The sequence below is a fragment of the Egretta garzetta genome, unplaced genomic scaffold (genome assembly GCF_000687185.1).
Source record: "Egretta garzetta isolate BGI_Z169 unplaced genomic scaffold, ASM68718v1 scaffold297, whole genome shotgun sequence".
NCBI classification, from domain to species: domain Eukaryota; kingdom Metazoa; phylum Chordata; class Aves; order Pelecaniformes; family Ardeidae; genus Egretta; species Egretta garzetta.
In genome coordinates this window covers 4,667,730-4,685,574 of record NW_009260410.1, presented here as the reverse complement: position 1 = coordinate 4,685,574, position 17,845 = coordinate 4,667,730, and the positions used below count along the sequence as shown (strand labels likewise).

Below are 17,845 nucleotides of genomic sequence, written 5' to 3'. Positions count from 1 at the left end.
TTCCCTCAGCTTTTCACTTAATAGTAAAGCAGTATGCCTGTTGCCTGTTAATTGGCAGCTTAGAATACTTGTGTCCATGGCCAGGACTGGGACTGGCTCTTAGACCAGCATTGGAAGTATCGTCTGGAATTTTTTACTTATGAACTGTGGTTAGCTGAAATTTGTTTTGGATCTTTGGATGGAGAGAACAGCAAGAATCTGTGTAAGTGCTGATGAGACGTTTTACTGATCTTGTGGGCTATGGTTTCTGTGAATTGTCAAGGAACAGTTTTCCTTTCTGCAAAATTCATCCTCTCAGCTATGTTTTGTTTTTTTCTGTCTCTTTATGTAAACTTCTGCAATTGTGGAACTATCTAAGTGTCTGTGAACCTTTTTAGCACAGTCTTTTTATCTGACAGATTAAGCTTGTGTTCAAATGCAGCATGCTTAAATGATATGCTTAAGAGATTGGTTTTGGTGTAATTCAGAAGTATCTGGAATGGCTCGGGAGAAAAACACCTCTGCTGTTTGTTACTGTGCTGCAGTGGCATGTAGGATGGAGCTGAGTCACTTCAGAAGTATACAAAGAATGTGCATCTTGAGCAATAAGCAAACACTAGTCTGTGGTGCTGCTGCTTCAAATCAGATTGGGAATGATAATTTTTTGGTTTGTTTAATATATTATGTTTTGTAGTGTAAAAAGTACAGAGACCAGTTCACAGATCAGCAGAAGCTTATATATGAAGAAAAACTGGAAGCAAGTGAACTTTTCAAGGACAAGAAGGCTTTATATCCAGCCAGGTAATGACTTATTCCACTGCTTTTAGTGTAGAATAAATTCAATATCCTTATGTAGATTTAGGAAACTAAGCAAGATTTTGCTTTTTATCTTAAGCAGGAAAGTGCATTTTCCTTGTTTGACAATGTCCCTCCATCGTTTTACTTCACAGTCCTGGAAATTGACCTCAGTTTGCTTCTAACTTAGATGTTGTTGCAGCCCACTAATTCTGTGATACCGAGTGCTTCTGTCCAGAAGCCATGATGTTTTGTTGTTCTAACCCCTGGTGAGCTGTTCACATCCTAAAAGTTTGGAGAACTTGTAGAAGGGAGTAACTCTCACCCTTTCCCCTAGTTTCCATCATGCTTGTTCCTGCAACCCATAAATGGCGGAGTGAACCAAAAGGCTGTAAGTGACAATGTCACTCCCAGGTGGGGAGTGCCAGGCAGCTCTGCTATGTTCAAACTTAGTACACTCAGCGTAATGCTCTAACGTGAAGACTAGGTAATTTAAGAGTTAGATACATATATCTTTTTGAAAGGATACTTTAAAAAAAAAAAGTGTTTAGAAGTAAATTTCCATTTTGGAATATTTTTTTTTTAATTGGAAAACTTCTGAAAATGTGAAATCTCTGCAGATAAGTTTTTTGGTTCCTCAGAGTTCTTAAAAACTCATGGGCTCCCAAAACTCATAAATTCTTGTCATTGCTATCTGCAGAGCTACCATTACTCAAGAAAGTGCAGTAATATCTAATTCTACTTAAGGAATGCGCTTTTTCCCCCCCATGCAATAAAACTGACAAAATAGAGATCTGACATCCTTGAAAGAAGTTGAATTGAACTTTAAGTGAATATGAGCTTAGAAATTATGTTTTTCTTGAGAAAAAAAAAAAAAGGTATCATCAATTTCAGGAGAGTTTTCTTTTAGAAGCCATGGTTTCAGCTGAGCAGGAGCAAGGCACTGTAAAGTGAGAAGCAGGGTTCAGTAGAGGGAGGAACAGCAATCTGCAAGAGTTGATTAGGGCAGTTCCATGCATGGACAAGCTCTGCTTGGATGTTTGTGTGGTTGTGTGGTTTATGGGGTATGTTTTGTTTCATTTTTTATTGAGACATTTCCTTTTTTCCTGTAATGGGCTCAGTATATGTTTCTCTTTGTTGCCTTCAGTAGATCACTTATTTAATGGCTGTATATGTTAACTTGTGGTTTGTTCCTTATTTGCTTTGGGACGTCTTTTTGCACTGCTGGGAAAATAGAAAGATGCTGCCTTTGGACTTTTCTAGGAGCAAGCAGGTTTTTTTTGCTTTGAGTCAGTATACATCTGATCCGTGTAGAGCTCCTTGGGAAGGAAAGAATTTTATTTATAACCCTGGCTTGGCACTTTTTACACCGAGACTGAACAATGAAATATTATAGAGCGAAATATGTATAGGATTTACTTTTATCCAAGACATTCTTAAATTATATATGTGATAGAGGGTAAATTTCGATTTATTTCAGTTTTAGCTTGTAAGTCATTATTGTTTGGTTAGGGACAAAGTCCGCAGGGAATCTACAATTTTGGTGACTATGGTTTCATAATGCTAATTAATAAAACCAAAAAACCCCAAAGCTCCAACGCGGTAGAAAATTAGAATGTTTTCCCCACTCTGCCGTCATGTAAAAACATTTCCATCTCTTTTTGTCTTGTATTCAGAGCTGATTAGCTCCTGTTGGTTTTGTTTTTTTTTTTTTCTTTTTATTGGCCTGAGGGTGGAGGAAATTACTATATAAAGTTTCTGATGAGTTAGTATGATAATGATTCATTGGATGTGGCTAATTTTCTGTGTAATATAATTATTTAAGAACAGAGAGGGACTTCTTGTGAGTACTAAAATACCCAGTACCCTTCCTTTTTTCTCCTGTCTCCCTGTGTGCCAGAGATGCAATTACAAAAGTATTGCTATTCCACATAATATATTGGTTCCTCTTGGGCTCTAGTCTTGGCAAAGCTTTGCATTTAGTGCTTTGATTGTAATTTAATCAAAGTGATTAGTTAAAGGGACTTCCAAACAAAGCGAGCAGCAGCTGTATTCACTAATTCTTAACTGATAGTGAAGCTGTTAATGTATAACCCTGCGGTGTTTCAAGATGGGGTGATTTGCAAGTGCAACAAGTCTTGACAAAGAGGTGGTACACATTTAACGAACAACAGCAGATCTTGAAGGCAAGTTTTTGTCTGTTACTCTGAAATACTGTGGAAGAGCAGAGGTGCCGGTCTTACTGAAGTTTTATTTCCTCTGTTTTCACAGAGACTGTTACCGGGTGATTTTAAATCAAAATTGATGGCATGTGCAAGGATGTACTTGTGTCTGATACCCGTAGCAATTTGGCCCATTTAATTGGAAAATGTTTCCAGAGCAAGGAAAAAAAAATCCTATTACTGTCTTTGGTGATAAATTTCTTTATTCACCATCACTGTGCTGTTAATGTACACAAGATTCTGTGCCTAATACACGCACCATTTCTTACTCTTCCTCCTCCTCCTCTATTTTTTCCCCTGGGATAATGTGCTGGGAGATATATCCACACAAGTCTGTAGCAATTACCAAGTTATTTTCAGCTGATGCAGTATGCCTGCACGGCACAGATTGATGCCAACACCACCACCCTGAGTGAACGGTGGTACCGACCCGAAGAGGCTCAGGGCAGAGCTCGGGGGGCTGCAGTTTTCAGCTTCTCAGCATAATTGAGGACAACTGCGCTGTATATACAGATACCACGTTAAGAGCCCTGTGCGCGTTCAATTATGTATTGGTCTTAATTATTGTGTTACACGCTTGCAAATTATTTTGCATTGCTGTTGTTTAAAACAGGTAAAAACTGTGAGTAGAGGTTTCTGGGTCGATCAGAGTATTCTTTTGCTAAAAATGAGGCAGCAAATTACTTTCCCTGGCAGAAAGTGTATCAAAGCTTAAGGAAGCTTCTGGCAGTGAAGAGCCATTGAAAATGGTATTTGGTGCATCTCCTGGCTCCGCGAAGCCTGAAGCAGAAAGTGATATGGTTTCAGGTGGTTTACTTCTTCCCTGCAATTCGTATTTAACTCATGTTTCTCTTGTCTTTTTGCTGGGCAGTGTTGGGCAGCCGTTCCAAGGGGCTTACTTGGAAATCAGCAAGAACCCCAAGTACAAAAAACTTAAAGATGCTGTGGATGAAAAGATCATTATTGCAGAAGTTGTGAATAAGATCAATAGAGCTAATGGGAAGGTAATAAAATGATATTGCTTTATCCAGAAGGGTAGATAATTTTTGTTACAAATAAGCTGAGGGAGACTTCGCTTCTGTCATGTAATAGTCTGAGGATTTAAAAAAATGCTGGTTTTGAAGGGCAAGACTGGAAATGTTGGATTTATGTAAACTGGTGATTTTAAGCACCCATTTTAAATTTACATAAAGATTACAAAAATTTTGGTTGGGTTTGTAGTTTTCAGTGACTTTTCCAAACAAAAATGGCACCTCATCAACTAGTAACAGGCTGTATTGATTCACAACTATATGTAGTCTCTGGACCAAACTTGGATCTTCTGTTTACCAACTGAAGAAAATAAATATTTAGAGAATATTGTTCTTGTTCAAGTATTTAGAAAACTTAACCTTTCCAGGTTCACACTGCCGTTCAAGCTTCTGATTATCATATATATTATGTTTTAAAGTTGGGTGGCATACTCTGCTTGCTTTGCGTGTCTTCTGATTGATATAAATATTTTTTTTTTTTGGAATGAAGAGGCAACTTTCTTGTGTCATTTGAATAAAGCTGTTAAATACGCTGGGTCCTTTTTTATTCTGCCAACACAGAACTTGTTTTGCATTTAAATTATACTTATTAAAACAGGAAGTATTATCCTCCCTTAGTACATGTAATTGTTTTCACCATATCTGTCTAAATATTAGAAGTAGTAGATCTCAGCTTCTCAGATATAGATGTCGTTTATGCATTTGTAGGAGTGAAATTAGGTTGCCTGTGGTTGATGCCAAGTTAATTTTCCGGTTTAGAAGAAACTAATTAAATGAAGACAAAATCTTTCCTGTACTTGCATAGTCTTCAGCTCTCAAGATTAAAAAAAAATAATAATAATAATAATGAGCTGTGATTCTATGTGCTTAAGACAGCTACTTCTTAATTATAATAGATAAGATTTTATTATTTAAAATTTTACAGGAGAAAAAGCTATATGTAGATTAAGTTCTCATTACTCTTCCTTATTATTTTCTAAGATGAATTTAAGAACACACATTCATGCTCTAAAAATATTTTTCATTTGAAAATATGAAAGTTTATACTCTTAAAGAATAATTCCAATAGATAAAGGGAGGAGAACATAACATTGAAAATACCTACGTGATTTGTGTTGTTCTGCAACACAGTTTTGGTGAATAACAGTAAATAGCGAGGCTGAGTCCTGAATTAGCTATCACTGAAAAGGTACGGTGGTTTTCCTGGGGATTGACAGAGCATGAGAAATGAGGTTAACCTGATTTGCATAGTTTCTGAGTTTCTATAACTGTGAGCTAGTAATTAAAGGAACTGTTTATAGCTAAGCATAGGTGCCAAAATGAACTAAGCTTCTCTATCTGTAAGTAGACACACAAATAAATTTGACCTGATTTTAACTGATCTGCAGCTTTCACTGAACATCAGATGTTCATGTTTACTAATGTGGGACAAGCTCATTAACTCTGTGAACTGCTTCTAGTTTTAGTAGGCGCTCAATGAAGACCAGTTCTCTCTTTGTGTAGATAATAGTTCACATTTTTATATTTTCACAGGCTACATCCAGGATTTTCTTATTAACCAAAAATAATGTTCTTCTTGCGGATCAAAAATCTGGGAATATCAAGTCAGAGGTTCCACTGGGAGATGTTACCAAAGTGTCCATGAGCTCCCAAAACGATGGCTTCTTCGCAGTGCACCTCAAGGAGGTTGGTTACAACTTTATAATACAATAATGTGACTCCTTTATATGCAGTGATATAAAAATTGTCTATTAATTATCTTGTAACATTAAATCGTAGTGGTTAGCCTGTAGGTTTAGAGGTTTATTGAACTTTGCCATACCTGCAAAAACTTTGATTAAAAACTACTGAAGCCAAATGAGAACAGTTATTACAGAAATGGCCGCAAGTTGCCCCAGGGGAGGTTTAGATTGGATATTAGGAAAAATTTCTTCACTGAAAGGCTTATCAGGTGCTAGAACGGGCTACCCAGGGAAGTGGTGGACTCACCATCCCCAGAGGTATTTGAAGGATGGGTAGACAAGGTGCTTAGAGACATGGTTTAGCAGTGGACAGGTGCAGTCAGACTCAATGATCTTAAAGGTCTTTTCCAACCAAATGATTCTATGATTATGAACGATCCTTTACTTATGCAAATCAGAATCCATATTTCACTGTAGCCTCTTCAGGGTTGGAGTTTTCCATTTGTAATACGGGCCTTTAATCTGGTTCGGATACCTTGTGGCAGTGTTTTCCTTTTTAGCTGCTCATACAATTCTTCCTGACACACTGGCAGAATATTTCTCTCTTCTTTATGGGATGCCAAGAAATACGCGTTATGGCACAGTTCTAAAGAACTTAGTTCAGTGCTATATTTGCTTCACTGCACTGTCAGCATTGTTCTGCTAAAATCATTAAGCTGGCTTTTGTATTCTAGCATAAATGGATTTGAAGAAAGTCATATATAGTGTCTTTTCATACTGACCACCTTCATCCTAATACTGGTGTTGGCAATTCGTTTCTGTTCCTTTCTGAAAATACTATGAGCTTGCTGCGGTGTAGCCAGAAGAGTGATACAGAAACACTATGGTTTCATAGGGCAAATGAAGGTGACCCTCCTTTAGGGTCAGGAGGGGTTTTTAACTTTCTCCCCGGGTTTGTTGTTTATTTGAGAGTGAATTTCATTTTGATCCTGTACACTGCATCCCTATTTAATTTACAAGGCAAAAGACTTGTTTCATTGCACTGGGAAGAGAAGACTTCTTGTAAAACCTCCTGCTTGGCTAGCATTTATATTTTTCAAATTCTAGGTTTTGGTAGTCCTAACTACTTTCCTTTCTGTTTCAGGGTTCAGGAGCAGCTGGTAAAGGAGATTTCCTCCTCAGCAGCGATCACCTTATTGAAATGGCCACTAAACTTTACCGCACTACGCTCAGCCAAACCAAACAGAAGCTCAACATTGAGATATCTGATGAGTATGTTTCTTGTTTGCTTAGAAGTGCATTTCCTTCAATGCAACATGCTAAAAAGTATCTAACATCAGAAAAACAAAACTGTTGTGTAACTAGTGCTTCTTTTCTCTTGACAGAATACTTGTAAATAAGGATGCAATTTTCAATGTGTACTCATTTCTAGTATTCATTTTGGCTCTTGTTTCCTTGAAAGTCATCAGAGAAAATGTGCTTTTTTTAAGGTAGTTTCAAATAGGGCTATGGAGCAGAATTGCTGCTGTAGAAATAATTACGAGATGCTACATTTGAGAGAATCATTTTGTATGTGACTGAAGAGTTCATATACTCCTATGAGTTGTTTATCAATTAGAGTAGACACCAGGTGCCAAGTTCCAGTGAAAACAACCAAACGAAATTAAAAGCTCCTCCCCAAACACATGTAATGATGGTGCTAGTAACGTAGGTCCATAAAGCTCTACCTTTTTTTTTTTTTTTTATGAAGGTGAAAAATACATTATTAAAATTCCTGTGGATGGTGTTTGAACCACCTATTATTGTTTTAGGTTCTTTGGTTGTTAAAAAGCTTTTTTTTGATAAAAAGCTTGCATATCAAATTAGTATCTCTTTCTGCTCAGTTCAGTTTCCTATTTTGGCTTGAAGTAAGGACTGTACTTGCAGTGTTTATAGCCATGGAATAAAAACGTTGGTGTGCTTGTGAACTCCTAAAGCCAGCTGAGTGAAAGTCCCTCACTTAGTCCACCCAACGGTGGACTAAGTGTTGTGTGAAGTGCCCCCTGATTTCTGTAGTGTTGAGGTGGTAGTTATACTCATTTTGAAAATAGAAGAAAATTTGGAACCCTGTAACAACAGTGAAATAAAATTTCTGTAGGCAAAAATTGAACCTTTTATCTGGCTGCACAGCACTGCCTGTATTCTAGAGTCATGGCGAGTACTGTTTGTATCTGTTCAGATTTCAGGGTTTATTTAAAGGCTAATTTTGTTGTTTCCTTGAAAATGACATCGCCATTTTCCTTTGTTCTGTTACCAGATGTGATTCAATTTGCTCAAGGGTGTGCATATTTAGCCTGTAAAAGAGTGTGGCTGTCCCCAGTAAGATTCTAGTTTAACGATGGCTACAAAGGAATAAACTACTTACTACTAGTTTAAGCATGCATTGCACTAGTCTGGACTGCGTGCCTGCCTTAGGTCTGGAAAACAGTCTTCTTTCTGGGACTCTTGCGTTTTGGTATGTGGTTTGGTTTCTTGTCTTGCAGATTAAAAACATTCAAGTGTGTATAGCTATTGAGTTTATCCAGACTAAATAATTTTAAGTCGTTTACTTCTTTTTTTAGCAGTTCCATCTCTGCTGATGGCGAAGCAGTACTCTCTCTTCTCCATGCTAGAGTTTAGATACAAGAACAACTAGGAATTGAGGAGAAAATGTGGCCTTACTTTGACTACTGTACACTACTTTTTGGGAAGAGAGCTTATAAGCTCTTTTTAAGTAAAAATGCTGTTGATCCAGGGGTATGTCCAGTAAGCGACATGCCGTTTATACATATAATATTGGAACAACGGGTCTAGGAAAATGCAGTGTTGGTGACAAGAGGTGATGGCTATAAGACCTACTCACGTTTTTTGGATGCTTGGATAGCCGGGAGCACCGAACAAGTTAATCTTTGAGCGCCTGGGCTGTGCAGCAGGAAAGCAGGACCGAAGGGCAGCTCGGCACAGCAGAGGCCACTTCCTCCCCTGAGCTCTGCTGTCAGCTTGATTTGTGGTTTCCGGCTGGAGAACAAATTCTTTGAAGTTTTTGGCCTCCGAAGGGCAGCACAGCACAGCAGAGGCCACTTCCTCCCCTGAGCTCTGCTGTCAGCTTGATTTGTGGTTTCCGGCTGGAGAACAAATTCTTTGAAGTTTTTGGCCTCTGCTGGAGGACTTTTTAAGGATGCTAAAAGGGAAAATCTGCTGTATTACAAAGGACTTTTTAGGTCAGCAACCGCTGCATCTGAGCCAAAAGGCAGCGGCTGCCCTGTTTATGGCTTTTAATCTTGCTATCCAGATCAGTGAGAAGGTTGAGGCTCCACAGGAGCCTGTTGGGTTTTTAAAGCAATTCTCCACATTCAGTGAAATTTCTCTTCCAGTAAAAAGTGAAGAGTCAAATCCAGATTAATTTACCCTGGACTGTAGGAAATATTTAAATTTGGAGATTGCTGGGAAGGAAGTGAATTTTCCCGGTAGCCAAGCAGGGGGCTGTAAAGGCCAACTAAGGATTAAAAATAGGAGATCTGCTGAAATACCAGATATACTAAATTAAGCGTAAACCAGAAGAAGAGCGCTCCCAATGTTACTACAGAAGCATTTAGCTTCCTTCCATGAAAACAGAAAAGTCCCTTTGCATGACAGTGAAGCAGTTGGAAATACTCGTTGCTACATTTCTGGTACATTAAAAAAATCTGTTTTAAACTGCCTTCTTTCTAAAGGAATCACAAACTATTATAAAAGGTCCAGAGTTACAGGCAAAAGGCAATGATTAAGAGATACAACCTGAAGGAGGCTCAAGCCATACTATAACCTATGGCTTTTTTTAATTCCCTGATTCTTATTAATAATACAGACCTGAAAATGACTTCTTTTGGAGTGATGCTCAGAACCAACAGGAAAAGACTTCTGCTCCTCACGTGTTTTTTTTCCCACCTTTAACTAAAATGTATCTTATTCCCTCTCCTAGGTTTCTGGTCCAGTTCAGACAAGACAAAGTGTGTGTGAAGTTCATCCAAGGCAGCCAGAAAAACGGCAACATCCCAACTTGCAAGCGAAAAAACAATCGGCTTCTTGAAGTGGCTGTCCCTTAACTGCAGCTGGTGACTCTCCCATTCACGGACTTGTTTCTTTGTAATAGTGCAATTTTAGTTGTTTGGTTTTGCTGGTTTTATCCCTTTCTGGAGCTGTTGATGGCTAATAGCTTTAGAAACCCTTGGCAAAACATTTGATCAATCGACTTTTTAATCTTTTTTGTTCATGCCAGAGTTTTAACCCTCAAAATGCAGATTTTTACCCAGTGAGGCATTTTTACCAGCTGGCACGTATCTGTCATACATGAACCATTCTCTTTGTTTAGCGGTCATATTTTAGTGCAGCATACCCTAAACCCACATATTAATGATAAATTACTCGTATTCCTTAGCCTAGAGATCCGCTTAACAGGAACTATACATGGCCTTGATGCTCGATGGCCACTCGTGCCCAGTGTCTTTATAGCGACCTGTTCTGGTGCTCTGGCTCCTTGCTTGCCACCGCTGGGGAGGCCGGCAGAACGGCGACCAACACACTAACTCCTACAGTTAACGCTAGGACCTATGTCATTCAATCTTTTGCTCAGTACAGCACAGGAACATCTAATTCTGCAAAACAGAAGGAATATATGATTATACAAGCAGCTATATGCATAATTTTATAGTAAAAGACGCAGAAATTTTGAAACAGGATTTTTAATTAGGTCAGACTTTTTTAATGACTTTATGCAGTAGAATTCAGTAAAATTAAAAAAGCTCATTTCTGTCATAAAAGCTATACAGTTCGAGGCATATATTCTGTCCTGCTTTTTTTCATCTAAATTATCGGTTAAGATTAGAGCCTGAAAAGGGCGATAGTATTCATAACACAGGTAAATGCTAGGTATTTAAACAGTTAGTTATCAAGCAGAAGGTTTGAGCCTTTCTTTTAGATATTGGCATGTACAATGTGCAATAAAGCATACATGACATTTTGTGAAAAATTATTTATAATACATTTTTGTGTGCAAGAGAGAGGATTGGTGCAGACTGCATAGACCATGTAGGGGTTAAAATAGATTTGTGTTGTTCATTTGCAGTTTTTTAGAGTGTACACTACAGTTGTCAATTTGGGAAAAATACTTAGAATTAAAAAATCCTTCATTTGGGGGTCTGTATATAAATTGGTATTACGGTAATAAAACTGTTCTAATTCTGTACTGTTTGGTACTCCTATGTTATAACCGTATTTTTGTACTCCAAACTATTTTATATAACTTGTGTGCCTGATGTAAATGCGTGCACAGAAAATACAATCAAGAGCTGCATTATAAACTTTCAGTGTAACTGATTGCACTTAATCTCTTGTAAGCCAGAAGCATTAGTTGAAATCCTTAAGAGGAGAGATGCGTTTTCAGATCGAAGTAACTACTCAAGTGAAGGGTTTGTTGGATGTGACTGTTTGATTTGTTGATGCAAGGACAGTTGAGAAAGCATTGTATTTTTGCAGTCTGATATAGGGCAGATTAAGACCCTGGGTATCTGATGTGCAGTGCTGGAAGTCCGAGCATAAATAAAGGAAAGATAAAGAAAAGTTCAGAGTCTCGTTACTCTCCCGGTGGTAAAGTTACGTAGCGCTCATGGCTGCCAAGGCTCCTCTGGGTGGTTCAACATTAATGTCGGCTCTCCGTGTTAAAAAGCCATTTACTGCAATAGATGTTCTGGTGCTAACGGCTCTCGACCTGAAAAAAGCCAGCTGGTTTGGGTTATGCCACGCTTTGCTTTGGGATTAAACTAAATGATTTTACTATGATTTGGATATAAAACTGTTGTTTTAACTGGTTGCTTTAATGTTGCTGTTAAAAGTCCATGCACGTGACCTTGAAAGGTGGAAGTAATCAAAAGATATATTTCCCAAACTCTGACAAAAAGCTGCCTCTTCCTTATGATCTTAGTTTGAACCCTTCTTTTAATAGTTGAGTCAGGTGAATGTTTTAATATGATTTAAATAATTTTACATGTATTGTAATTAGAGATGCTTATGAAGGAAATCTTAATATTGATTTGTAATGCAAAATTAGGATTCTTCAAAGAAATTATTCCATTGCCTTAAGAAGACAGCACATAGTATGGCATTTAAAACCACTAAATCCTGTATTAGAATTCGTGCTCGGTAAAGATTGGAGGGTTTGTAAAACTGTTGACTATCTTGAAAACCTTATGATAAGAACCACTAGGAGCAAATTTTTTAAAATTAATACAAAAGTAAGGAAAACAAACACTTGAAGTGTGACATAGTCCTGTAGTTGCTTGCAGGTAGGAAATGGGAGAGTTTAGATTAAGTACATCTGGGTATTTGGCCCATGAGATTAGGATAATGTTAGGATGTTTGACCCATTCCAGCCAGACCCAGTACACATTCCTTTTATTTTTTTGATCTTTGCAGCAAATTTTGGTAGCCACACCTGCAAAAGACTGGAAGAGGGACAAATTCCGCACTTTGATTTCTGTTGTTTCATTTCTTTTTCTGAACCTTTACAATTTTTACCTTGCATATTAGCTGGTCCTTTGTGATAGTTAGCATTTGACAATTAAATATTTCTCAATGTACAGAGCAAGTTTTCCTGAACATGAATTATTTAGATATGCTAGGAGAGTCATGGTATCTTGATGTTTAGGTTTAAGTATCTAGGATGTTGAAAATAAAAATGCCAGGTCACCTAGTTTTGTTGGTTTTTTTTTTTTCCTTTTCCTCTGTTTTCTTTTATAACAATCTATCAAATGGAGTTGTAAGGAGAAGACTATTCCTCCTGCGGTGCTGACCTTACACGTCCTTTTACTTGTAAATTTTAATTTGTCATCTGAAAGCTGGGCAAGGATCATTAAAAAATAATGAGATTTGTTGCATGATACTTTCTGGAATCAAATAAAATTCTGTTCCTAGACCTATATTCTTTCTCTCTATCTGTATCTTCCTTACTGCCATCAAATCTAAAAAGAGCAGGTGACTGGGTTTTAGTTTAAATATATGCAACAGTGGTGTGTGACTTGAAGAGAGAAGAAATTTTTATTTTGTATGTGATTCTTAAGAGGCAGCATGTCTTCCTCGGTGGTTCACAGGAACCTTTTTTCAGTGCAATTCTTCAGTGCAAGTTCCTTCCTCAGCAGTTTTCTCTGAAAATTCTGCAAACTCAACTTGCCTAACATTAGGATTTGGACCGATTCCCTAAGAATGGTATTAATAGCCAGATTACCCTGCTTTTAAAAAATGGCTTTGAGCCCCAAACCTGTCATATTCCACGTTTTGTCCTGTGATCTTTTTCTCTCTTTTTATCCTTAACAATTTTATCCTGATTTATGTATGTTTTTGCTCATTGTACAAATTACGGAAGAAAGAAACTAAAATGTAAAATCAGAAAAAGCATCTTCAGTTTTAATCCAGGTTTGTTTTCATTGCAAAATGAGAGCCTTTTTCTAAACAGTTCTGGGAAAAAGATTTGATGAATTAATTCAAAATTTTGATATGAGATAATTTTCCCCAGTCAGCGTAAATTTCACTGTTAATTCTTGAGCTTTTAGATCCTTAATCTTGTAGAACCATGTATTTTCCAAGTTCTATAGGAAGTGGTGATGGTTATTTTGGAAGATTGCACTGTAGTGTGATGGCGATGGGCAGGAGGGAGATGCACAAGTCTGTGCTGCTTTGGACATTAGAACTTCCCAACAGGCATTTCAAAGACAGAACTGGAATTGTTTTATGGGGCTGCTGCCAACTTACAACAATGCAGGCAAGTGTGAATTTTAAGTAATCTCTAGCATCTCTAACAGATGAGTTCTGGCTTTCCTCCTGTCTGGCTTCCAACCTTATTGGAGTATTTTGTAGCTTACACAGACATATGACTGTGAGCAGGGGGACAATTCTTTACCAACGTCTGTAAAACCCCTCAAAGTAATCAAAATTCTCTGGATACTGCTTATAATCCCTCAGTTTAAAATAATTACATGTTATGTCACTGTCCCGTGACCTTCCAGTTAAATGTAACTAGAAGTTGATGCCATATAGCGCGATCTTGTAGCCATTCCAGCAGAGTATTTGCTAATTTGAACTACAGAGCCATCTGAAGTTGTGTGACCTGATGAGTAATTTCAGGAGACTTCACTTGGGCAGCGGCATCCCCCCTCAAGGAGAAGAGCATTCGTGTGTCAGTCCCAGTTACAGTGAGACTTCCCATTTCACGACTAACTGGAGTGTTTCCTCCTAGAGATGTAGGTTTTTTTTTTTAGTGTATGAAAAAAAAGCCAACCTTCATTGCCAGAGTTTGCTTGCGGAGCAGCACTTGCTTCTGCTGAAATATCGTACGTACGGGCGGCCGCTGCTTTAAGCACACAGTATATATAGACGGGATGGAAAAGCCGCGTTCTTCCCTGCAGGATAGCACTGACAGCAGCGCTCGCTTGTTCAACGGCACCAAATCTCTCTGTTCCTCTGCACTTTTGATGTGGGGTATATTAGAGGATGGAGAATTCTGGTGAATTTACAGTTGCTGTTCCTTCTTGTAAAAATGTATTTACATAAATTCAGGCAGCTTTGGTTTGGCCAGTCTCAAAAAATTAACTGGAATGCAAGGAGGGAAAAGGTGCTCCTACAAATTTGTTGGTTTTAAGGAATTCATGTCTGGCTACGATAAGCTAGGGCTATTTAAAGGATTGGGGCTGTGAGAGGAATATCAAACTTAATCCCAGCAGGTTATCAGCTAGAACCAGTTCTGCTCCTGTTCCCTTGCACACATGAATGAGTTGGGTATTCAGGCTTTAACTTAAAATGAAAGTTACGAAGTTTGAGGGCATTGCAGTTCACCTTGATTATAATCAACTGATGAAATAGTGTCCTAAAAGATTTTTAGAAACACACTCCCTCTCTCCTTCATCCTAAACTTCTAAGACTTCTGATTGTGAACTAGCTAGGTAAAATTTTGAAGTATGAAGCACAAAAGCCTTTTTCCTGAATGGAAAGAAAGTTTGAAGAATCTGAATATCTCCTCTTAATAATTCAACTGATTTCCACAGTTGCACCCTGCACTTAGCCCAAGGTAAGGATCTCTTTGCTGTATAACATTCCGCTATTTATGGTCTTTAATTATTAGAGAAAAGATAAAACCTGAATATTCCTCTGGCCAGGGAATCTTCTTCCCTGGAAACGTGGCAAAGCACTGGGGATCTGTAGGGAGTCCTCCTGTAGGACCCCTTGCCCGGGTCCCTGGGACTTTGCTGCCCAGTCTCACCTTCACCCTCTAAAACATCGAATGCCTTTTAGGCTCCTCTGTGAAAGTGGGAGACGATGCTTTTTGCCACAACGAATGGTGATTTTTACTGGCCTGGCAACGTCCCTTCTGGGCATTACAAATCCTTTCCCCACCAATATCTCGGTGCTGGGTGCCGTTTCCCACCATGGCTCTCATCATCTGATTTCCTCCTGCCCCTGATGTTCTCTGCAGTAATAAAGGGCGCCATATGTCTCCAGGGTAAAGCAGCAGTGTATTCTTTTAGCTTATTTTCTTCCGTTACCTACCACTGCATCTTGGCACCTGGGTTTCAGCTGAACACACAGGAAATGTTTTATTTCCCTTCTAACCAAGAGCTGTTTTTAATGAGAGATGGTCTGTTCCCTTTCAAGGTAACTTGCTAGCTGTATCAGTATCACCAGTGTTTCCTAAAACTCTGACAAAAAGCAAAACTGAAGCCTGAAACATGAAAAGCTGCTGTTGCTGTGGGCTCTGTCTCTTCCTGTTAGGAGAGAAATCCACTTGAAGTGATACTGTGATGAAGTCCCTGCTGGCTTGATTCACTGCACACTGTCTTCAAGGTTGCTGTATGTGCTTCTTGTAGCCTGAAAAAAGGAATCCATCGGAATATGAAATAGGTAGTTTCTAACCATGGTGTCAAAAGGAGGGAACTCATTTATATTCGGATGCAAAGGAGCCTTAAATGGCTGTGAATGCACTAACGTTTTCTTTTACTTGCCTGTACCCTGCTATAGCTGTGGAAAGGGACCTTGACATAAGCTTAACCATGAAGAGGCCAATTGCAGGTGTTCAGAGCGATGCTGTCTGATCAAAATCACCGTAAGCTATTGATTAACATTTAATTTTTATTAATACTGTCCAGAAATTGTGGGTGAGCTTGCAGTGGAAAATCCTAAATGTTGATAGCATCCCAAACTTCTTAATATTATATGGGGATTGTGGCCTTGTGATGGCAGTTTCCTGAGTTTTCATAAGCTGTTCTAGGGTTAATGGAAAAAATAAAGAATAAAAAATTTCAGCTATTTCTGATATAAGAAAAAGGCATTTGTTTTAAACCAACAGCAAACTTATTGTAATATAAATGTGTGATTGTTTCCAGCTCACACTCAGCCCATTACTGGCACAGAGATGTTCCTCCTGACCGTCCTTTATTTGAATGCTATTATTTAGAAAGCGTTGTTGTATTGACTTCATGTGATGCCCTGCATGTCCTTGGCTCCTGAACACTGTGTGGTCCTGGGATGTGGGGTTTGATCCTACCTGGGTGGTTTTCTCCCTTCTGTTGAGGTGGAGATAGGATTTTTCAGAGAAAAAACCCAACGAGACAAAAGAACAGAATGGAAGAGGAAGGGGGACAGTAAGCCAGATCCATGCTCTGAGTTTTGGTCATATCTTCAGGCTCTTCTGTACAAAGTGGGTGAGGAACCCTTTCCAAAGAGAGGAGAGTGTCTTCTCCAGCTGCCAGGCCCCGGGATGCCATGGGTGGGGGCCTGTTTCTTCCTCCAGCCAGGGTGGAGCAAAGCCTGTTGTAGATTTGATCTATTTTTGTGCTACTGTGCTAATCCCGGTCCGTAGTGGAGGCTCCCCTTGGTGTGGCTTTCTCCTCGCGCTCGGTTTTGCACTGCCAGATCTTCTCTTCTCCCACCTTACTCCAGGGCATCCTACAGCCAGCCCCCTGTTGCCTGAGACCTCTCTGCCCATCCCGTCTAGGGCTCAGTCACGCTTGCAGGGGAATTTCTAGAAACTGGTGGGATGTAAGGGAGAGCAGAAAACCTTTTCTGAAGGGAGACCAAATCAAAAGCAGGGCTACGGGTAAGAGGCATCTGGAAAAGGTGCTTGAGCTGGAAAGCATCGGGAGTTTGTTAGTGACTGCTAAACCACAGCCACCTACCTCAGGGTTTAGCTGCTTTGCCTCTTCAATCTCAAAGGCCTGGGCTCCAAAACCGGAGTATCAGTCAAAATAGCAGACATCTAACTTGTGCTTCACGGGGAGATCGTCAGGTTCAGGATGAGGCTTTTGGAGTTTGGAGTTGCTCCGATGACAACTTCGATCGGTGAGAAACACATTTGCTGGGACATGGCAGGGCAGCACTGAGGAAGCGTTGTTCTCACCATGGCACTTGGAAAGCTGCTTTTGGTGTCCTCGACCAGGGTGCGTGAACGTACATACTTCAAGGAAATGAAAATGCGCGTGGTATGTGAACAGCTTTGGCCTGGCACGTCCACTGGATGCATTTCCTCATATCTAAGGCACTGGGCCACTTCGTTCCTTGGAGATAGCGCCTGGTCTCTTGTGGAATTTTTAGTTCATTTTGGGGGGTTGTATTGTTGTTGTTTGGTTGTTTTTTTCTTTTTTTGGATTGTTGCACTTGCAATGTGACATAAAGGTCACTGTGGCTTTAAGGACACATCTTTTTCCTCATGAAAAAAATGTAATTTGACACAGAGAGGGACAAAATTCCTCAATTTTCTTTTTTTTTTTTTTTAGATTGAACTGCCTACTAATGGAGTTGAAAACAGTTCTCAGTGTTGAAAAAAAGAAACAAAATGGATCCTGGCAACTACAAACGAGACCTGTATTTACAGCTATTTCTTTCCTAAAAATACACATCTTTTTCCTCATGAAAAAAATGTAATTTGACACAGAGAGGGACAAAATTCCTCAATTTTCTTTTTTTTTTTTTTTAGATTGAACTGCCTACTAATGGAGTTGAAAACAGTTCTCAGTGTTGAAAAAAAGAAACAAAATGGATCCTGGCAACTACAAACGAGACCTGTATTTACAGCTATTTCTTTCCTAAAAATGGCTGG

The 17,845-nt window shown here is 39.0% G+C and overlaps 1 protein-coding gene across 2 annotated transcripts in view; it reads left to right on the top strand.

The window, feature by feature from the left end:
• Positions 1–11,506, top strand: part of MYO1B (myosin IB) — a 194,520-nt gene extending 183,014 nt beyond the window's left edge. For both annotated transcript variants that reach the window (XM_009643591.2, XM_035899045.1), the window contains 5 exons: positions 674–780; positions 3,868–4,000; positions 5,561–5,713; positions 6,854–6,981; positions 9,689–11,506. In XM_009643591.2, the coding sequence (XP_009641886.2) occupies positions 674–780; positions 3,868–4,000; positions 5,561–5,713; positions 6,854–6,981; positions 9,689–9,812 (645 nt within the window). In that variant the 3' untranslated portion in view covers positions 9,813–11,506. The remainder of the gene's footprint in view (positions 1–673; positions 781–3,867; positions 4,001–5,560; positions 5,714–6,853; positions 6,982–9,688) is intronic.
• The last annotated feature ends 6,339 nt before the right edge of the window (positions 11,507–17,845 follow it).